This window comes from Bos javanicus, chromosome 10 (genome assembly GCF_032452875.1).
Source record: "Bos javanicus breed banteng chromosome 10, ARS-OSU_banteng_1.0, whole genome shotgun sequence".
NCBI classification, from domain to species: Eukaryota; Metazoa; Chordata; class Mammalia; order Artiodactyla; family Bovidae; genus Bos; species Bos javanicus.
The window spans coordinates 37,918,374-37,941,884 of record NC_083877.1 but is presented as its reverse complement, the minus strand read 5'-3'; the positions used below and the strand labels follow the sequence as shown (position 1 = coordinate 37,941,884).

At 36.3% G+C, this 23,511-nt stretch overlaps 1 protein-coding gene across 2 annotated transcripts in view; it reads left to right on the top strand.

The window, feature by feature from the left end:
• UBR1 (ubiquitin protein ligase E3 component n-recognin 1) overlaps positions 1-23,511 on the top strand; it is a 158,461-nt gene that overhangs the window by 51,201 nt on the left and 83,749 nt on the right. For both annotated transcript variants that reach the window (XM_061430916.1, XM_061430917.1), the window contains exons 10-20: positions 58-146; positions 8,565-8,663; positions 9,533-9,690; positions 13,039-13,138; positions 13,657-13,785; positions 16,509-16,689; positions 19,179-19,240; positions 19,514-19,624; positions 20,570-20,635; positions 20,916-21,017; positions 22,923-22,986. In XM_061430916.1, coding sequence (XP_061286900.1) covers positions 58-146; positions 8,565-8,663; positions 9,533-9,690; positions 13,039-13,138; positions 13,657-13,785; positions 16,509-16,689; positions 19,179-19,240; positions 19,514-19,624; positions 20,570-20,635; positions 20,916-21,017; positions 22,923-22,986 — 1,161 coding nt within the window. The remainder of the gene's footprint in view (positions 1-57; positions 147-8,564; positions 8,664-9,532; positions 9,691-13,038; positions 13,139-13,656; positions 13,786-16,508; positions 16,690-19,178; positions 19,241-19,513; positions 19,625-20,569; positions 20,636-20,915; positions 21,018-22,922; positions 22,987-23,511) is intronic.

Sequence of the window (23,511 nt, the reverse complement as noted above, 5' to 3'; positions counted from 1 at the left end):
AAATGTTTTCTTTGCTTTGGCAATGCTCCTCCCACTTCTCCCCAAAATGATTTATAGGTGCCCGTAAGATCCTTCACGAGTTGATCTTCAGCAGTTTTTTTATGGAGATGGAATACAAAAAATTCTTTGCTATGGAATTTGTGAAGGTAATTGCTCTTTATAAATAGATGTCAACAAATGAAAATAGAAAACCATTTTGTAAGTGAAATAATGGAAACAAAGGGGATAATTACAGAGCGGGAATTTAATTTTACAGCTTATTTGTTTTTCAAAAAGTTCATCATTTAACTTCACATTTGGTAGTATGAAAACAGTAGTCTAAGAGGAGATAGTTGAAAAATGACCTGTTATTTGCATAGACAAAGCAATAGGAAGTTGTCACAATTATGAGTACATTTATCTTTTCTAATCACTTGTCTGTTAGTTAAAATTGTAACAAGAGCAGTGACTAGTTGAAAGAAGAGCACGGAAAAGGAACAGATACATATACATGCTAAAAGGAGGCAGAAATTTGATGGGTAAGAGTTATACTTAACTATCTGAGGCTAGAATATACAAACATATCTTTTTTAAAAAATTTATTTTAATTGGAGGATTTGCTTTACAATATTGTAGTGGTTTTTGCCATACATTGACATGAATTGGTCACAGGTGTACATGTGTCCCCCATCCCGAAGCCCCCTCCCACCCTCCTCATCCCATCCCTCTGGGTTGTCCCAGTGCACCGGCTTTGAGTGCCCTGTTTCATGCATCGAACTTAGACTGGTCATCTATTTCATGTATGGTAATATACATGTTTCAATACTTTTCTCTCAAATCATCCCATGCTCGCCTTCTCCCACAGAGTCCAAAAGTCTGTGCTTTACATCTCTATCTCTTTTGTTGTCTTGTGTATAGGGTCGTCATTACTGTCTTTCTAAATTCCATATATATGTGTTAATATACTGCATTGGTCTTTTTCTTTCTGACTTCACTCTGTATAATAGATTCCAGTTTCATCCATCTCATTAGAACTGATTCAAATGTGTTCTTTTTAATAACTGAGTAATATTCCATTGTGTATATGTACCACAGCTTTCTTATCCATTCATCTGCCAATGGACATCTAGGTTGCTTCCATGTCCTGGCTATTGTTAACAGTGCTGCGATGAAAATTGGGGTACACATGTCTCTTTCCATTCTGGTTTCCTCAGTGTGTATGCCCAGCAGTGGGATTGCTGGGTCATATGGCAGTTCTATTTCCAGTTTTTTAAGGAATCTCCACACTGTCCTCCATAGTGGCTGTACTAGTTTGCATTCCCACCAACAGTGTAAGAGTGTTCCCTTTTCTCCACACCCTCTCCAGCATTTATTGCTTGTAGACTTTTGGATCACAGCTGTTCTGACCGGCAAGAGATGGTACCTCATTATGATTTTGATTTGCATTTCTCTGATCATGAGTGATGTTGAGCATCTTTTCATGTGTTTGTTAGCCATCTGTATGTCTTCTTTAGAGAAATGTCTGTTTAGTTCTTTGGCCCATTTTTTGATTGGGTCATTTATTTTTCTGGAATTGAGCTGCAGGAGTTGCTTGTATATTATTGAGATTCTTTGTCAATTGCTTCATTTCTATTATTTTCTCCCATTCTGAAGGCTGTCTTTTCACCTTGCTTATAGTTTCCTTTGTTGTGCAAAAAAGCTTTTAATTTTAATTAGGTCCCATTTGTTTATTTTTGCTTTTATTTCCATTACTCTGGGAGGTGGGTCATAGAGGATTTTGCCGTGATTTATGTCAGATAGTGTTTTGCCTATGTTTTCCTTTAGGAGTTTTATAGTTTCTGATCTTACATTTAGATCTTTAATTCATTTTGAGTTTATTTTTGTGTATGGTGTTATAAAGTGTTCTAGTTTCATTCTTTTACAGGTGGTTGAGCAGTTTTTCCAGCACCGCTTGTTAAAGAGATTGTCTTTTCTCCATTGTATATTTTTGCCTCCTTTGTAAAAGATAAGGTGTCCACAGGTGCATGGATTTATCTCTGGGCTTTCTATTTTGTTCCGTTGATCTTTATTTCTGTCTTTGTGCCAATACCATACTGTCTTCTTGATGACTATAGCTTTGTAGTATAGTCTGAAGTCAGGCAGGTTGATTCCTCCACTTCTATTCTTCTTTCTCAAGATTGCTTTGGTATTCAAGGCTTTTTGTATTTCCATACAAATTGTGAAATTATTTGTTTTAGTTCTCTGAAAAATATCGTTGGTAGCTTGATCGATATTGCATTGAATCTGTAGTTTGCTTTGGGTAGTATACTCATTTTCACTATATTGATTCTTCTGATCCATGAACATGGTATATTTCTCCATCTATTTGTGTCTTCTTTGATTTCTTTCATCAGTGTTTTATAGTTTTCTATATATAGGTATTTTGTTTCTTTAGGTAGATTTATTCCTAAGTATTTTATTATTTTTTTTTGCTATGGTAAATGGGATTGTTTCCTTAATTTCTCTTTCTCTTTTCTCATTGTTAGTGTATAGGAATGAAAGGGATTTCTGTGTATTAATTTTATATGCTGCAACTATATTCATTGATTAGCTCTAGTAATTTTCTGGTGGTGTCTTCAGAGTTTTCTATGTAGAGAATCATGCCATCTACAAGCAGTGAGAGTTTTACTTCTTTTCCAATTTGGATTCCTTTTATTTCTTTGTCTTCTCTGATTGCTGTGGCTAAAACTTCCAAAACTATATTGAATAGTAGTGGTGAGAGCGGGCACCCTTGTCTTGTTCCTGATTTTATGGGAAATGCTTGCAGTTTTTCACCATTAAGGATAATGTTTGCTGTGGGTTTATCATATATGGCTTTTATTATGTTGAGGTATATTCCTTCTATGCCTGCTTTCTGGAGAGTTTTTATCATAATGGGTATTGAATTTTGTCAAATGCTTTCTCTGCATCTGTTGAGATAATCATATGGTTTTTATCTTTCAATTTATTAATGTGTTATATAACATTGATTGATTTGCAATATTGAAGAGTCCTTGCATCCTTGGCATAAAGCCCACTTGGTCATGATGTATGATCTTTTTAATAGATTGTTGGATTCTGTTTGCTAGAATTTTGTTGAGAATTTTTGCATCTGTGTTTATCATGAGATTGGCGTATAGTTTTCTTTTTTTGTCTCTTTTGTGATCTTTATTTCAAAGTCTATTTTATCTGATATTAGTATTGCTACTCCTGCTTTCTTTTGGTCTACATTCGCATGAAATATCTTTTGCCAGCTCTTCACTTTCAGTCTGTATGTGTCCCTTGGCTTGAGGTGGATCTCTTGTAGACAGCATATATAGGGGTCTTATTTTTGTATCCATCCAGCCAGTCTGTCTGTGGTTGGGGCATTCAACCTATTTACATTTAAGGTAATTATTGATAGGTATGATCCCATTGCCATTTACTTTGTTGTTTTGGGTTTGAGTTTATAAACCTTTTCTGTGTTTCCTTTCTAGAGAAGATCCTATAGCATTTGTTGATGAGCTGGTTTGGTAGTGCTGAATGCTCCCAGCTTTTGCTTGTCTGTAAAGCTTTTGATTTCTCCTTCATATTTGAATGAGATCCTTGCTGGGTATAGTAATCTTGGTTGTAGGTTTTTCTCTTTCAGCACCGTAAGTATGTCCTGCCTTTCCCTCCTGGCCTGAAGAGTTTCTATTGAAGGATCAGCTGTTATCCTTATGGGGATCCCTTTGTATGTTATTTGTTGCTTTTCCCTTGCTGCTTTTGATATTTGCTCTTCATTAGTTTGATTAATATGTGTCTTGGGGTGTTTTTCCTTGGGTTTATTCTGTTTGGGACTCTCTGGGTTTCTTGGACTTGGGTGTCTATTTCCTTCCCCATTTTAGGGAAGTTTTCAACTATTATCTCCTCAGGTATTTTCTCATGCCCTGTCTTTTTGTCTTGTTCTTCTGGGACACCTATGATTTGTATGTTCGGGTATTTAACATTGTCCCAGAGGTCTCTGAGGTTGTCCCCATTTCTTTCTATTCTTTTTTCCTCTCTGCTTCATTTATCTCCACCATTCTGTCTTCCACCTCACTTATCCTATCTTCTGCCTCAGTTATTCTACTGTTGGTTTCCTCCAGAGTGTTTTTGATCTCATTTATTGCATTATTCATTTTTATTTTTGCATTATTCATTATTGATTGACTCTTCTTTATTTCTTCTAGGTCCTTGTTAAACATTTCTTGCATCTTCTCAATCCTTGTCTCTAGTCTATTTATCTATAACTCATTTTTGTTTTCAAGATTTTGGATCAGCTGTATTATCATTATTCTGAATCTTTTTCAGGTAGACTCCATATCTCCTCCTCTTTTGTTTGGTTTGGTGAGCATTTATCATGTTCCCTTACCTGCTGAATATTTCTCTGCCTTTTCATTTTGTTTTGATTGCTGTGTTTGGGGTGCTTTTCTGTAGGCTGGAAGTTTGTGTTTCCTCTTTATTGTGGAGCATGCTTCCTGTGGGTGGGTTTGGACTAGTGGCTTGTCAGGGTTTCCTGGTTAGGGGAGCTTGCATCTGTGTTCTGGTGGGTGGACCTGGATCTCTTCTCTCTAGAGCGCAGTGAAGTGTCCAGTAGTGAGTTTTGGGGTGTCTGTGAGTTTGGCATGGCTTTGGACAGCTTGTCTTTTAATGTTCAGGGTTGTGTTCCTGCTTTGCTGGAGAATTAGCATGGTATGTCTTGCTCTGGAACTTGTCCCTTGGGTGGACCTTGGTTTCCGTGTAGGTATGGAGGCTTTGAGTGAGCTCTTGTCTATTAATGTTCCCTGGAATCAGGAATTCTCTGATGTTCTCAAGTTTTAGAGCTAAGCCACCTGCCTCTGGTTTTCTGTCCTTCTCTTATAGTAGCCTCAAGATTTCTCCATCCATACAGCACAGATGAGAAAACATCTAGGTTAATGGTGAAGCAATTCTCCACAGCACGGGTCACCCAGAGAGATTCACAGAGTTACATAGAGAAGAGAAGAGAGAGGAGGGAGATAGAGGTGACCAGGAGGAGAAGCTGCTGCTAAGTCGCTTCAGTCGTGTCTGACTCTGCGCGACCCCATAGACGGCAGCCCACCAGGCTCCCCGTCCCTGGGATTCTCCAGGCAAGAACACTGGAGTGGGTTGCCATTTCCTTCTCCAATGCATGCAAGTGAAAAGTGAAAGTGAAGTCGCTCAGTCGTGTCCGACTCTGAGCGACCCCATGGACTGCAGCCCACCAGGCTCCTCCATCCATGGGATTTTCCAGGCAAGAGTACTGGAGTGGGATGCCATTGCCTTCTCTGAGGAGGAGAAGAAGGAGAGTCAAAAGTGGAAAGAGCAGTCTAGCCAGTAATCAGTTCCCTAAGTGCTCTCCATAATCTGGAACACCCAGAGAGATTCACAGAGTTACACAGAGAAGAGAAGAGGGAGGAAGGAGATAGAAGTGACCAGGAGAAGAGGGGCAGTCAAAGGGGAGAGACCAGTCTAGCCAGTAATCAGTTCCCTAAGTGTTCTCCACAGCCCAGAATACCCCAAGAGATTCACAGAGTTAAGTCGAGAAAAGAAGGGGGAGGGAGGATTTAGAGATGACCTGGGGGAGGAAAGGGAGAGTCAAAAGGGGAGAGAGAAATCAAGCCAGTAATCACACCCCTGAGTGAAAATGGATCCTGAAGATTAGACTCTTAAAGGTACAAAATTGATAACAAATACCAAAAACGCAGAGATTAAAAGTCTAGAGGTTAGACTTTCAAAAAAACAATATTGAAAATACAAAACAAAATCAATCACAAAAAATTATAAAATATATATATATATATATATATATGAAACTTGCTTTAAAAATAGGGTCTTTTTTCCTGCAACATAATAGTAGGTTATAAAAATGAAAATTAAAGGAGTAATAAAGAGGTTAAAGTTTAAAAAAATGAAAAAGTGATAATAGTAAAAATATATCTATGAATTTCTCTCAAGCTGTTGTGGGCAGTGTGGGGTGAGTTCAGTTTCAGATAGTTCTTTGTTCCAGCTTGTACTTGTTCCCACGGTCTATAGGCCCCTCCAGTGCTTAGTCAATGTTAACTACAGGGTTTTAATCTGTTGCACCTGACACTTCCAGAGCTGTTCCCTCTTCTTTATTTTGGCTTCCTCTGTTTGCAAGTCTCTTCAGTGTCTAATTTCTGCCCTGACACAAGGGAGCAAAGGTGGTCATTTATTTAGGCTTACTTGTTCAGTTGTGTTGTGGGGAGCGAGGGACACTGCCAACAAATATTGCTGGCGTGTGTAGGGAGTGCTCGCAGTGTATGGACCACACTGGGTTTGCCCCAGCTCATGGCAGCATGTGCTTCCTGGGTCTACACTGCTCAGGCTCCAGGGTGCTCTGCAGGGGCATTGTCCACAGCAGGCCCTGCAGTTTTTGCACTTCCCAGGTCTAAGCTGCTCAGGTTCTCGGGTACTCTGCAAGGGCACAGACTAGGTTGGGCATGCGTTTTGTGCCCTTCCCAGGTCCAAGCAGCTCAGGCAACCAGGTGTTTGACAAATGCACTGTCCCAGGTGGAACATGCGTCTTAATCACCTCCCCAGTCCCAGCCACGTGGTTTCCCAGGTAGGCTGTATGTCTCTTCTGGTGAGCTGATCTCAGGCTGCGACACTCCTGGCAGATGTCAACTGTCCAGGATCCCAGGAAGACATGGTTAGCAACTGGAAGCCTGCTCATAGTTTAGTGGAGGATGCCCATCTCTGGGACCAAGATTGGAGCAGCCCCTTGCCTTCCAACTCTGGCTGTCACACACCTGCTTCTCTGCCTCCAGCAGAGGGGAGAGGCCTGTACACCCCCGGCTAGCTCTCCTTTGGTATTGGCTCAATCCTTTGTTCTGTGAGCAGCACAGGCTGTGCTTTAGAGCCTTTTGCGGTAAAGTTCTCTCTCTTTTTTTTCTTCTCCAACAATCCCACAGTTTGGGTTGCTATCTCACATTAGCTCCCTCAGATTGTCCTCAGGGCATTCAGGCCCAGTCCTTATCCTAAGCACCGATTATGCAGCCTTCACCTCCCTGTCCAGCTCCTGCTGGCTGGTGGCAAACACAAGCGTTTGGGATACTTTTCCACTGGCAGTTGTGTTTAGGTGAGTATTCTGTGGGTTTTTGTTTTTGTTTTTTTCTCCCGGTTATGCTGCCCTCTGAGATCTGAAACTCCCCACAGACCCACCTGTGAGAGGGTTTCCTACTGTTTGGGAAACTTTTCCTCCTTCACAACTCCCTCCCCAGGACCGGTCTCTGTCCCTAACTCTTTTGTCTCTCTTTTTGTCTTTTATGTTTTGTCCTACCTTCTTTCGAGGAGAATGGGCTGCCTTTCTGGGTACCTGGTGTCTTCCGCCAGTATTCAGAAATTGTTTTGTGGAAGTTGCTCAGCATTCAAATGATCTTTTGATGAATTTGTGGGAGGAAAAGTGTCCTATTCCTCCCATCCTATCCCTCCTTCTTAGAACTGCTTCTATAGCTTTTTAATATTGTTTTGTTGATCTATTGTATATCCCTTACACTGTTATATTTTCTTATGTGTCTCTCAAGTTAAATTAGTTAGAACATGTACTTCTTTAAATCTTTTACTTTGTCTTATACAGAGGTATGCAAGAAATACTTGTTAGTTTATTCTGATTTTGAGTTGCACAAAATTTTTCAAAACTTAGGACAGAGGTAGAATCAGAATGGAATTGAAAGCAGAACATGAAATAATGGTTATCATAGGTAAATGATAATGTGGGATAAGATACTTGCACTTCCTTGATTTTATAATTAGATTGATGAAAGCAGCTAAGATATTTGGTTTCTTGAAAGGTGATGACAACTCAAATTATCAACTCTATTCTTCAAAAACTCTTTAGAGATAGAATAAAGGACCATGTATGTGATCTGAAATGAAGTTTTTTCTTTATACAACAGCAGTTCACCGTCCTTAGGATTACCTGTTAAACTTCGTGTGAATTCTAATGGAATTAAATATTTAGGTCAAGGATCTAATACTGTGCTTATATATAATAGCTGCTTGAGGCATGACTGGATGTATTATTGTTTTTGTTCTTGCAAGATAGCAGGGTTGATTTTCATCTGGTATGCATTAGTATGGATAAGAAGTTATGCACAGCCAGCATCCATTCTGTTTAAGGCTGGATTGAATCTGATGATTGATTTTCTGGGTCATATCAGTTTTTAAATGCATTTAATATAGTCCCTTCTTTATTTCATTGGGAAGAAAATCTGCTAAAGATTGCCCCAGATTCTGTTTGGAGAAAGGATATATTGCACCTTTGCAGTCCTCTATGATTTTTACCTCTGTGTGTGTGTGTGTTTTGTTTTTTAAAAATCATTATTTCTTACTATACTAGATTGGATAGCTGAATTCCTATTCGATCTTTTGTTACTTGCTGTTTTACTAAATTTTTGTTGACTGTAGTATCTCCCTTTAATAAAAAGGTATTATAATACTTGCCATCTTATACATAGAAACAAATACAGGAGCTGTTAAAACTGGGATTTTAAAAGTTTTCAGTAGTCATTTATAATTGCTTCTCTACTTATTGTTGTATCTTTCAGTATTACAAGCAGCTCCAGAAAGACTATATCAGTGATGACCATGACAGAAGTATCTCTATAACTGCACTCTCAGTTCAGATGTTTACTGTTCCTACTTTGGTATGTATTAATTAGTCTTGACAATCTTTCTAAGTAACATTTGTTTTATTTTTAAAGAATTTTATTTAATGTTGAATTAAAACAATTTCTGAGTCACTATGTTCTATTCCACTTGGAAAGTTGAATAATTCTTCAGTGGTATCAGCATGTGAATACTTTAATGGTTCCCAAAGACTAGGTAACTCGTGGAGTGGGAGTGGTGGCTCTGAGTTGCTTTGAAAGTCCTCATTTCTGCAGGGGAACACCAGAGCTGGTTTCTCGATGTCTAGAGTAACTTAGGAGCAGTGCCTTATTAATACCTTTACTCTTGTTGTTGTTGAGGGTGAGAGGAGAGCCTAAGATACAGCAAAACTGGGGGAGAGTATAACTGTCAGGCATTTGCAGGAGGTGGTGCTGCAAGGCTTGGGAGGAGAGTGAAGGATTCTGCTTCCTTTTTGTACTACTACCATTGCTGTTTCTTATGGACAGTTTGGTTTCAACTTTCTCTTTTCAAAGCCCAGAGAAAAGGATATGAAAGAGAAATTGAATTGTGAGTGAGGGGGAAATGTCAGAATACATAATGTACATGATAGAAGCCTGAGGTATATCTATTTGTTCTACTTCGCTCATTGTATAATTAATAGTGGTAAACATTCATGTCAGTAACATGTGTAATGGGCTTTGGGTGTTCAGACAGGTGTTTTCTAGTTACTGAGAGGTAGGGAACTTTTAGAAAATAATTTCTCAGAAATTGCTATTCTGTGAGAATAAGGACTGTGTTTGATGCTCAGCAAACATTTATTCAAAATGACTTACCAACCAAATGAATAGATAAAATCCATACTATAATGAGTTAATACTAATGACAATATTCTTGACATATTCTACAGGCTCGACATCTTATTGAAGAGCAGAATGTTATCTCTGTCATTACTGAAACTCTCCTGGAAGTTTTGCCTGAGTATTTGGATAGGAACAATAAATTCAACTTCCAGGGTTATAGCCAAGACAAATTGGGAAGAGTATATGCAGTAATTTGTGATCTAAAGTAAGTTGTTCGAGTCAAAAGGTGAGGGTACCTATTAAACACAGTTGGATTTATTCTATCCTATAAATAAACATCTGATCTTTTTGGTTATCTAGTGATGATGAGTACAAAGAACTGTGACTGTCATGTCAGTAAATCTCTTAAGTAAAGTCTTTTTATAAAGTTAAAATCAGGTCAATAAAGAAGATACTGAGGAAGGGCCTCTCATAGGAACTAGGGTCTTTTGGGATCATTAAATGAGTCTCCATTGTAGTCACCATGTCTTCCACTCACTTCCACTCATGCATTTTTCTTCTGCCCCTCTTGCGTAGTCTCTTTGTGGTTAGTTTCAAACGATCTTGTTGATGTGAATTTTTTTAATTCCCTTTTTCATACATATGATCAAGTTATAGATATTCATCCAAGGTTTCTTAAGATATTCTCGCTGAAGAGAATGGAGTTTCCTTTTAAACTAAAGTTGAAATCACATGATAGATCATATTTGGGATCATTGAACCTAAAAGGAAATAAATTTCTATTTTTTTAAAAATAGATGGCGACTACTGTAAGGATTATGCTATATAAAGTATTCAATAAATCATAAACTTCAAAAAATTATTTTAAGAATATATTGACAAAATATGTTTCATTTACTTTGCTGTTTAAAAAAAGAGCTCTGAGATATATATCACACAAAACAAACAAAAAATATACAAAAACTCCAAATGGCAGTACTTAACGTTTAGTGTTAAATTATTCTATTTGTCATTCCTTTGGTCTGCTGTATAGGAAAAATCTCTTTACTGTAGTTCTCATTACTCTGAAGTATTCTTATAACAGAGTTCCTTTTCTATCCAGATAAGTAGTGCATAATCACATCATTATTTTACCATATTTTATTTTATTTTGTGGATCTCTGACTATAATTATTCTCTACAGTAAATAATTTAGAGTTACTTCAACTCTTTGCGACCCATAGACTATAGCCTGCCAGGCCTCTCTGTCCATGGAATTCTCCAGGCAGGAATACTGGAGTGGGTTGCCGTTCCCTCCTCCAGGCTGCGTCTGCTTGTCTCCTGCATTGCAGGTGGGGCTCTTTTACCATTGTACCACCTGGGAGGCCTACCCCTATGGTAGAACTTTAGGGTCCTTGGTTGGGAAGGTAATTTTAAAGTTTTCCCACTCTTGCAATGCTCACAACTTCTCTTCTACATCCTTATATAAGTAGACATACCTCTAAAGACAAGGAGAAGGGAAAATTAATGTCTTTTGAGGACTTATTTAATTCACTCTCACAAGGGTCCTGAGTTATTTATTAGTAACCATTGTGTGCTAAGGAACTTGGCTTATTCTACTTCATTTTATTCTTGCAGTGTTCTCATAAGGCAGGTGGTATAAGCTTTATTTGTAGATTATAATTATTTGCCTAAGGTCATAAAGCTAGTAAGTGGCCGGATTTGAGCCTAGCACTATTTATCTGTAATACTCATGTTCCTTTCACTATGTCAAGTAGCCTCACAGACTACATAAACAGCAGTAAAGCCTTGTCTGAAACCTGGCCTAAAACACCAATCAGATATTCCCTTCATTTTACAAGTAATTATTGAGCCCCATTTCTCAGTCTCTCATTGTAGAAATTTTGTAGTAATTCTTATTATTTCCCCATAGCCTTATTCATTCACCACTTCTTCTTGAAACCCTTTTAAATCAGAAATAGCCACAAATACTTAATGCCTTTTAGTTGTTTCTTTTCTTCTTTACTCTTTCTTTTCTTCCTGTCTCTTGCATCTTCTTTACTTCCTAGGTCTCCTATAGGAGTCAGGCATAAACTATGTGAAGTCACAAGAAACTAGAAACATAAATTCTTTTCTCTAGATCAGTGCTTCTCAAGTGTTAATGACTGCAGATCATTGTGGGAGCTTGTTAAAAGGCAGACTGAGTAGATCTGACTAGAACCCAAGATTCTGCATTTCTAAAGATTTACTTGATGCTGATACTTCTGGTGTGTGAACCAACCTTTTGAGTAGCACTGTGCTCTAGAAAACAGCCAAACTTTGATGCCATTTATTCATTGTGGTAAAATTTAAACTTTAGCCTTTTTTACTTTTACTTTAAAGGAAAAGTTTAGAATATAATTAACATAAAGTTATTTCTTTGATAAAGTCCAGATGATTGTATGTTAACTTTGAACATATTAATAGATATTTAAAGGGAAAAATTAAACCATAATCCTTATTATCTTTACAAATAAAATTAATTTTTCCTCCATCTTTTTGCCTTGTCTTTTATGTTCTGCATTACTTCCTTTGTGCCCTTTTTTGGGGAGCTTAACTTTGGATTAGTGTCCAGGATACATATCTGTTTTTTCCCTCTACACTGTGAACTTCAAGGGTTGGGTATCGTATCTGTGTTTCTGTTCCTGATACCTGTTGTGTAATAGGAATTGATTTGGGTTGACTGATTGCAAAATAATTTTTATCAATTATTAATTACTCCTTCCTGAGAAGTTATTTCATGGTAAACCTTCCCATTTCACATGAAACCAGTCATTTTCTTTGCAGCCTAAAGAAGTATTGTTCTTATAAATTGTAGGCCACATTGGGTCTGTTTATCTTTTGAAACAAATGTATTCTGATATGTAAGCCAGGATGACATAGGTGTTTATATCCTCCTTCTGGGATCAGGGCAAAGAATGCCTGGAGGTGGGAAGTCTATTATAAATTTCCTGACCCACCAGCAGTAGTTTATCTATGGTACTGAAATCAGATAGCAGGACTGAATGGCTCTGGTAACCAGTACCGGAATATTCACACCAAGTTACAAATCTCTAGTCATACTGAGCAGCAACAATAAAGGTATTGAATCCTCAGGCCAAACTACTATATGTGTTGCAATTTTTCTGTAATTCTTATGACTACATGCTTTAGGGGTAAAAGTATGTCATTTTAATGAATAAAATTAGTTTTTAACTTACAGAATATACTGAAACAGTTTGCACAGACAGCAGACATCCTGCACAGGTAGTTTTGACATGTATTTTGAGACTGAGAGGATTTCATCTGGTCCTTCGGGTAAAGAGTATGAATGCTTCTAGAAAATTTGTATTGTGATTGTCCATCTGTGACCGGCTAGTTTCCTTCTAGATTCACTTAATCAGCCTAATTTTTGAGTGGAGAAGTCAGGCTTTAGCTTTGACATCTGCCTCTGGTAGAGCATTCACATTTTGCTGGCATAATTCTCGTGCTGCCTAGAATTGTAAGAAATTTGAATACATAATTTTGATGAATCAACATTGTCTATAGCCCTGAGAACCTTAAAATTATCTCAAAACAGGAAAGTAAAATGTTTCTTTGTCTCTTGAAATACTAGATATATCCTGATCAGCAAGCCCACAGTATGGACAGAAAGATTAAGAATGCAGTTCCTTGAAGGCTTTCGATCTTTTTTGAAGATTCTTACCTGTATGCAGGTATGACGGTTCTTCTGTACATCAGTAAGATAAATTTATTTTAAAAATTTAATCCCAGTTTTTCATGTTTTGTTTTGAGCAAATTACAGTTTTGAGAAAGAATAATTGTAGCAAAGTAAAAGTAAAATTTAAACACTGACTCACTGATCCTGCTTTCATAGACCTTAGTTAACTGCTGCTGTTACTGTCAATGTTGATTACTGTATACTATGTGATAACTGTTGTAAATATTTTCACGCATTATTTCTTTTGAACCTCATAGCAATCTTATGAGATAGTTACTATTATTATTCCCATTTTACATACAAGGGAATTATAGCTTAGAAATAATTTGACCAGGATCATACAGCTAGAGAGTGACAGTGAGAGTTTGAATCCATGCATTCTGACTTAGATAGCCATGTTTTAAAAAAATTATAAGCATACATGAGTATGAACCTTGATGATTTTATATTTTGCCAGTGGAGGAGCAAAGAAAGAGAGGGCATGTATGTATGTTAATTACTCTTTTCTTGTAGGGAATGGAAGAAATCAGAAGGCAAGTTGGGCAACACATAGAAGTAGATCCTGACTGGGAGGCTGCCATTGCTATACAGATGCAGTTGAAGAATATTTTACTAATGTTCCAAGAATGGTGTGCTTGTGATGTAAGTAAAGTTTGTTAGGAGGATCAGTGCTTTTTTAAGTGTTCTAATGGTTAATAGCACAGTTTTATGTTGCAACTTCCTTGATGTAAAGTTTTATTACTTCTGATATTTTCTTATATATTTGAATCATCTTACTAAATTTGTAGTTTTTTACACTTAGTTAGAAAATGTGCTCCATGGTATTCCATTTACTGTTGGGAAGAGTGGAGTTGAAAAAATACAACACACACTAATTAATAAATTAAATAAATTTATTTCCTTGGACATGAATATTAATAATATGAAAATTAAGATTAGACTTTTAAATAGTTCAACAATGGAAGTGGGTGGCTGTTTATTCAATCAAGAGTCTTGAGTGCATTAAACCATTAAAAATATTACTTTTAAAATATAGTACTAATGTTTTTCCTTAAGCAATAATTTTAGACCATAGCCCTCTTTAAACATAATCCTAATCAAATTACCTTTTGAGAAGATGACCTCATTTATTTCTGCTCTGAGAAAATTAACATTATCTCAGTCAAATTTTTTCATCTTCTCTAGTTTTTCTGTACCACTCACTACAGTCTGTTCACTGAGTTTCTGCATATATCTTCACTATTGGTCTCTTTCTATTTACCTCTTTCTTTCTTAAAGTGCTGTCTCTACCTAGGCTCTTGGTCTCAATCTATATTACTTCTTCCTGGAGTTGCCTTCCTCTAGTATTTCCCACTGTCTGATTCATCTGCCTTAAACACCAGGACTGTGTTTAAAAGCAATGAGAATAAAAGACCCCTTGCCACTGCTACCTCATAAACTGTTTTCTGTCTTCCTTTTTTCCTTTTCTGTTGCACCACCAGCAGTTGGTCATAGGTTCAGAGTGGCAGCTACACTCACAGACACAATAGACTTCAATCTAATGCAGTAGCTGTATAGAACATTAAGGACAGGAAATATTGTCCAGTTATCTGTCATAGCACATGTTTTTTGGCTCTCTTCACCTTAGGGGAGGGCATGGTTAATCATTGGAGATGAGGTCAGTGTGTGGTGTTCATCTTGACACCTGCAGATGTCTATATTTACTGAATGTAAATCATCTGAAGTCATCTACATATGCTGTTGCCACTCTTTAGCTTCTAAAACTGCTTTAGAGCCAGGTTTCTGTCCTTACGAATTAATAGGAACTGTATCTTGAAAATATTTCAAAGGATCTATTTAGTAACCAAATTCAGGTCTTTTCCCTCTACCTTAAATATCTGTAGCATTGTGTTCTTTTGAGAACCTTAATCATTTGAAATTCTCTTTCCCTCTGATTTTCACAAGCCTTCTTATCCTAGTATTTCTATTATTGGTTACCCATTTCAATCACTGACTGCCTTTCCCCCCTCAGTTCCTTCTGCCTAGTAAACGAGACGTTCCCCAATATTTTCTTCTCTTTCTTACAGATCTTTTATTTCTCCCACCTCAATTAAAACTTCATAAAATAACTTTCCCAAGCTATAGTATCACTTGTGTTTGTGTGTTGCACATGACTGCTTAGATCCTACATTTCTATTTCAAACTCAACATATCGTATGATTTGTCATCATTTCATTCTATTTCCAGCTTGCATTTTCTCTTCTTGACTTTCTTGTTCTGTTCATGACACCATGATTCATGCATTCATCCATACAGGAAATCTGAGAGCTACTGTGTTCTGTGTGTTAGATGTTAACAGACTTTTGAGGGAAAAAAATGTTTTGTGTTCAGGTTAAGATTGAAAAATGTTAGGTTGAACAAAATCAAACATTTTTTTAAACCACTGAACTTCTCAAACCTTTGATAAATCAATGGGTTAATCAATCATTTCTAAGAGGAATAGTCCCAAAATTTATTTAACTATAGAATTCTTTTTTAAAAATAAAATCCATGTGAGAAAAGCTCTTAAAAAGTGACCTTTGACTCATCTCCCTCCCATATTCACCCAGATTTGAGTCTTCCTCCTCCTAATTTTGTTTTATAATCCTATTTCCTGTAAGTTTATTCTTTTTCACCATGACTGGCCCCACCCTTGCTGAGTCCCTTAATACCTTACACTTAACTTAGTAATAAAATTTTCTGTTGGTTTCCTTGTCTCCTAACATTGTCCCCTCCAATCCATCATCTTCAGTGACACCCACTAATTCTTCTTGAAACAATGCGTTGACTACATTATTACACATCAGATACTCTCAAGTCTATTCAAATTCACATGGCTGTGCCAAGGCATATTTCCAGTTTACTGGCTCATTAATTCTATCCATGAGCCCTCTGATTTACCCAAATTTTATTCTTTTCCACTCCCTGAACAGGAGTTGTACTTCCCCTTATTTCTGTTTGTTTATTCTGTATCTCTGCTTATATTGCTACCATCTCTCCAACTTCCCCCCATGCTTAAGCTGCATATTCTTTCAGACCCCACTCAAAAGCTATGTTTACAAATGTGTGTTCCCAATTGTCTGTGAATTTTTTCTTTTTTTGCCCTATTAAAGTTATTAGTTTATACCACTTACATGGCTTACAGTTTTTTACTTTGATTGTGTATGTGTGTTTGTCTGACTATCTTAATGTTTCCTACAGGTTTGCAGATCCTGTTGAGGTAGCTCTAATAACACATAGAACAATTTTGTGCTTGTATTTATTTAATAGTAAATATTTATTGAATGATATATTAATAATAAAGTAGGTAACTTATCAGTTTATTTGCATTCTTATTTTCCTTTTAGGAAGAACTCTTACTAGTGGCTTATAAAGAATGTCACAAAGCTGTGATGAGGTGCAGTACAGGTTTCAAATCTAGTAGCAAAACAGTAATACAATTGTGTGGTCATACTTTGGAAACTAAGTCCTACAAAGTATCTGAAGATCTTGTAAGCATACATCTGCCACTGTCTAGGACTCTTGCTGGTGAGTGTTTATTTGGTTCTTGCGTGTTTCCATTAGCTTTGTTTTCTGTAGATAGTCATATTAGAATCAGTACTGCTTTTGTGAGCACATACTTAGATCAAATACTGCAGTTAAGAACTGTCACTGTCCTTCAAAGAGCTGTGACCAAACATGTCAGTGTGTTTGTTTACCTGGATCTTTTGTTATCTGGGTCAACTCATGGATCCTCATAGTATACACTTTAGGACCAACTTGGTAGCTTACTGCCTAACCAAGCGTATAGGAAAATCTTGTTGCAGTTTTTTCGCCCTCTTCTCTATCTGATTGCACCAGTGATTCTGTCACTATTCCTTTCACCACTGAAAGAAAGAAATCTTAGATTTCCTTCAATCATCCTTTAATTTGCTCTTCCATGTAAATTGGCCCTGTCAGTTTTTTTTCTTCTTTTAACAACTTTGTTGAAGTGTATGTATTTGTATTTTTGTGGTGAAATATACATAAAATTTACCATTTTAATCATGCTTAATTATATGATTCAGTGGTGTTAAGTATATTCACATTGTTGTTCAACCATCACCACCATCCGTATCCAAAATTTTTTCATCTTCCCAATCTGAAATTTTGTACCCATTCAACATAGCTTCTCATTCCTTGTTCACGGTCATAGAAATTTTCTGTCTCTATGACTTGACTACTCTAGGTGTCTCATATAAGTGAAATCATTCTTGTATCCTTTTATAACTGGCTTATTTCACTTAGCATAATGTTCTCAAAGTTCATCCATGTTGTGATGTATATAAGATTTCCTTCACCTTTAAGGTTGGATAATATTCCATAGTGGGCTTCCCTGGTAGCTCAACTGATAAAGAATCCACCTGCAGTGCAGGAGACCCCAGTTCCTGGGTCAGGAAGATCCCCTGGAGAAGGGATAAGCTCCCACTCCAGTATTCTTGGGCTTCCCTGTGGCTTAACTGGTAAAGAATCCGCCTGCAGTGCAGGAGACCTGGGTTCAATCCCTGGGTCGGAAAGATCCCCTGGAGGAGGGCATGGCAACCCACTCCAGTATTCTTGCCTGGAGAATCCCCATGGACAGAGGAGCCTGGTGGGCTATAGTCCATGGCATCGCAAAGAGTCGCACATGACTGAGCGACTAAGCACAGCACAGTATTCTATAGTTTGCATACCACATTCTGTTTATCTATTCATCCTCCAGTAGATGTTTAGGTTGCTTACAACTTTTGACTATTGTTGAATAATGTTGCCATGAACACAAGTATCCAAATATCCGTTTGAATCCTTGTTTTCAGTTCTGGAATTATACACCCATAGAGTGGTATTGCTGGATCATAAGATAATTCTAGTTTTTAATTTTTTGAAGAGCTACCATACTGTTTTCCATGGCAGCTGAGCCAGTTTACATTCCCAACAACAGTGCACAAGGATTCCAATTTCTTTACATCCTCATCAACATTTGTTATTTTTTCTTTTAAATAACCATCCTAATGAGTGTGAACTGGTATCTCCTGTGGTTTTGATTTGCATTTTCTTAATGATTAGTGATACTGAGCATTGTTTCCTGTGCTTACTGGCCATATGTATTTCTTCTTTGGAGAAATGTCTGATCAAGTCCATTGTCTATTTTTTAATCAGATTTTATTGCTGAGTTATTGGAATTCCTTGTATATTCTGGATATTAACTGCTTATCAGATATATGATTTCCTGATATTTTCTTCCATTCTGTGGGTTGCCTTTTCACTGTTGTTCGTGTCCTTTGATGCACAAAAGTTTTTAATTTGGTATAGTCTTAATTTATTTTTCCTTTGATTACCTATGTTTTTGATGTCATAGCCAAGAAATTATTATCAAATCCAATGTTGCAAAGTCATTTCCCTATGTTATATTCTAAGAGTTTTATAGATTTAGCATCTGTATTCAGATTGCTGATATCAGTGTTAGGTAATTTTTGTATGTGGTATAATTGACATGTGATTTTATGTCACTTCTATTTTTACAAAAAGAAATACCTAGATTAGTTTTTATTTCTTTTTATTTTATTGAGATATAGTTGATTTACAATGCTGTGTTAAATTTCTGTTGGACAATAAAATAGTTAAGTTATATATACATATACATATATATATATATATATATACACACACACACACACACACATTTGTATATTCTTTTTTCATAATGGTTTATCACAGGATATTTAATACAGTTCCCTGTGCTATACAGTTTTTATTTCTTTTGATACTTGGTTTGTGAGGAAAATCATTTCTTAGGAAGCAGCATAATATTTATATAAATAATACAACGTAGGATCTTAAATATGTTAGTAATACTGTGTTTCAAAATTAGAAATCAAAACTTTGCATTCTGAGGCATCATATCTAAGCTCAATTAATGTATATTCAAATTTCACAAGTTTTCAAACTTGATGAATTAACTGGGAAACAAATCAACTGGGTTTATTGCTTTCTCATCTTTTTCATTTTTTAACTTTTAGGTCTTCATGTGCGTTTGAGCAGGCTGGGTGCTGTTTCAAGACTGCATGAATTTGTGCCTTTTGTAAGTGACTATTAAATTCTGACTTGCTTATATTCTATTTCTAAATACCTCTTGGTTGAGTGGGAAGAAAAAGATATTTTGAAACCTACCTGAATAATTCCCAGTTAATAATTTTATGTCTGTGTCCTAGAACATTGAAACCTGAATCATGGTGACTTAGAGTCCTCTAGTTCAAGCCCTTCCATTTTACAGATGAGAAAATGGAGCAATGTATATAGTGCCATAGCATCCAAACCTCTGAGAAATATTGACATTGATCTCACTCTGTTTCAGGAGGATTTTCAGGTAGAGGTACTGGTTGAATATCCTTTGCGTTGTCTGGTATTGGTTGCCCAGGTTGTTGCTGAGATGTGGCGAAGAAATGGGCTCTCTCTCATTAGCCAGGTATGGCAAGGCGTATTATTCATATTATGTGTTCATTTTCTGCTTGCTTTTTCCTTTATTAATTTATATTTTACTTTGTATCCCTGGATTCTGCTCAGTATTTTTGTTTTCCAGCTCTTGTGTAAACTCAAGGAAGTTCTAGTGACCATATGGACATTTTCTTTAATCCTCTTAAGTGGATAGGTCAGGTGAAAGCCGGTAGTACCAGCAGAAACTTTCCCACTAATAGATGTCTTTTCTGAAGATTACCTTACTTGGGAACTGTGAACTTCCTACCACCAGTCTTAATTGAACAGCATCTTACAATTTTTCCCTCTGTTTTAGAGCAAATAAGGAGAAGTGCTTTTCCTGAAAGATGGGGAAATGAATTGTAAAGATACTGCTTAGGAGAAAAATGGCATTGATTGATTGTAGGAATTTGGTTTACTTTTTTTGAAGTGGGTGTTTTAAACTTAGTATGTTTTTCTCTGCTCAGTCATGTCCAACTCTGTGACCCCGTGGACTATAGCCCGCCAGACTCCTCTGTCCATGGAATTTCCCAGGCAAGAATGCTGGAGTGGGTTGCCATTTCCTTCTCCAGGGGATTTTCCGGACCCAGGGACTGAACCTGGGTCTCCTGCATTGCAGGCAGATTCTTTACTGCTAAGCTACGGAGGAAATTCTCGCAACTGAACTTGGTGGGGGAGTCAGTTACTTTGTTACACATTTTGAGAATAGTAACTAGTATAGAGCATTTTAAACTCTGAAGTATTTTCATGCATATTTTCTCACATCATCCTCCCAAATCCCTTAAAATGATTCATAAATTTACAGCTTTTTTTTTTCTGCTACAAAGTAGTTCTTGGGGTTTCTAGTTTAGAAAAAATTTAAAGAATAGTTTTTGCTGAGAATTTTGTTTGAAATAAAATAATTCTCTTAGCTTCTGTTCTACCTTTTATTTTATAGGTGTTTTATTACCAAGATGTTAAATGCAGAGAAGAAATGTACGATAAAGATATCATTATGCTTCAGGTACCTATTTAAATTTGTTCTGATACGTGTCATAACCTTCCTTCCTATATTCTTTGTAATAGGAGAAGATATTATAATAACTTTTTTATAACTTATTTTTGTATTATACTTTTATTTACTTAAGTTTTTCTCACTGTTGAGATGAATATAGAATCATAGAAGCAGAAAGGACTGCTACATTATCTTCTGCAGATTTACCTTATTCTCATAGCCCTATTACTAGAGACAAAATGTTTCTCCATTTAATACATAGAGCTATGGGACTTGATTTCTTTCACAGATTGGTGCATCTCTAATGGATCCCAACAAGTTCTTATTACTGGTACTTCAGAGGTATGAACTTGCTGATGCTTTTAACAAGACCATATCCATAAAAGACCAGGTAAGTGATAGAAACTGATATGTAAGTTAATCCAAAGAAAATATTAATGTTAACTATTTTAATCATATATAAGATTATTTATTTATATATGTATATCTCCAAGCACCACACACATACATAAAACATACATGTACTTCTGAATGTACCTACATATACTCTTTTTACTCTGTAAAAATTAGAATGTAGTTTGCCCTCCATATACATGGATGCAGAATCCTGACCTACTAGTCAGTATATATAAGGGACTTGAGCATCTGTGGATTTTGGTATCTGCAAGGGTCCTGGAGTAATCCCCTGAGGATACTGAGTGATGACTGTATACAGATTAACAAAAAGGAGAAGAAAATCAAATGAAACTCGGCTTCCTAGAAATGATCACTTTTAAAGTTTTGGTGTTGTTTGTTTTTAAAGGAAAAATTGAATCTTTCATATGTGCTATTTTGCAATTTGCTTCCTGTGCTTAATGAAATATTGTGATACTTTTTTTTCTTGGCATTAAAGAAGTATATAACTGTATCATCTTTTTTAACATAATTTTTAATGGCTGTGTAATATTGCACTTTATACTTCAGTCTCCTATTGCTGAAGGGGTTTTTTGATTTTTGTTGCTCTTATGAACATCTCTGCACCTCAAGGTTTAAATACTTGCCTACTTATTTTGTTAAAATAAATTCTTAGGGGTAGATTTGCTGGAGAATGCAGCATACCCTTTCTTATGTTTCTTGAATAGATATTGTCAAACTGACTCTCTCTAGCAGTATATACATCTGTAATGGCACTGGTACTTTGTTGATCTAATGTGTGAAAGATGGTGTTTAATTTTTGCAGTTTTTTAGTTATCAGTGAGGTTGACTTTGTTTTCATGATTATTGACTTTTTTTTTCTCCTTTTTGTTAGTGAATTATCTGTTCCTGTCCTTCACCTTTTTCCTGTTTCTATAAAAGTTCCTTATTTAGTAAAGATATTCTTTATTTGTATTTATTACCTTTTTTCAGTTTATAGTTTGTCTCTGGAGTTTTATCACCTCTTCATTGTTTTAATATTTCATACCAGTTTATAAAGTAGCCTTTGTAATTTATGAATTACATTATTTTATTCTTCAAATTAGAAGTCACTTACAAAGGCACAAAGAATAGGATACAAAATACAAAGCTAATTTTGTCATGTTTTTATACTCAGTGAAAATGAGTATCTAATTTACTATAGTATTTAAATAACAGGTGTTTTAGGGAGGTGTACACTCACCATAGCTGTTAGTTACATATTTGTAGCCACTGTCTCACCAACCCTGTTAAGAAGGAAGCCATAGTACAGGGAAGGTTAAAGGTTAAAGAATTCTTTTGCTGACTGAAGGCTTGGTGGATAATAAGGATAATAAAAACAATAATAATATTTAGCAATTGTTATTGAGTTCTTCGGAGAAGGCAGTGGCAACCCACTCCAGTACTCTTGCCTGGAAAATCCCATGGATGGAGGAGCCTGGTAGGCTGCAGTCCATAGGATCGCGAAGAGTCGGACACTACTGAATATCTTCACTTTGACTTTTCACTTTCATGCATTGGAGAAGGAAATGGCAACCCACTCCAGTATTCTCGCCTGGAGAATCCCAGGGAGGGCAGAGCCTGGTGGGCTTTGCCATCCATGGGTTCGCACAGAGTTGGACACGACTGAAGCAACTTAGCAGCAGCAGCAGCAGCATTGAGTTCTTATTACATGCTGAGTATTGTGACCTTGTAGAGTTTGAAGTCAACAAAAGGGAATTATTCATCTCATAATTCTCTGTTGCTGTGGTCTGAAAGAAAATACTGGATTGGCTGGACTGTCAGTCTGATCCCCCCAAAAATGTATGTTTTATGGTGGCTTTTGGTTCTTATGTAACTAATTTTTTCTTTTATAATTCTACAGGATTTGGTTAAGCAGTATAATACCTTAATAGAAGAAATGCTTCAAGTCCTCATCTATATAGTGGGTAAGAGTAAAAGATGTTTTGAAACAGAGCATGAGTTACTTTATAGAGAGAACATTAGTAAGAACTCTAAGTTACTTTGTTCTTCTCCCAAATATAGCAGAGAATATTAGAGATTGACATGACTAATGTGATTGATATGTTTAGAAACTCACCTTTAGAAAAACACAGCTATTACATCTTCATTTTTCAATACCTGATTTGTAATTGTTTGGACTTGTTTGTAGAGGTCTGGAAAATAAGTACCCTAGTTAGAAACATAGATGTAAAATAACTATATGCTAAGGGCTAAAAATTATATATATATATATATGTAAAATTTCAGTGTAACATACATCTAAGTAAGATGTATTTTCATCCAGTTCTATTAAATTATTTTGTGCCAATATTGGCCTTACTTCTGCTTTTATATATTCTATATTATAGTCTCTTGATTTTACCAGCTGTGTAAAAGTTCTTAACTTCTTATTCTGGCTCTTGTTTTTTACTTTACTGTTGGAGACACTGCTTTGTATTAATAGTTCCTGG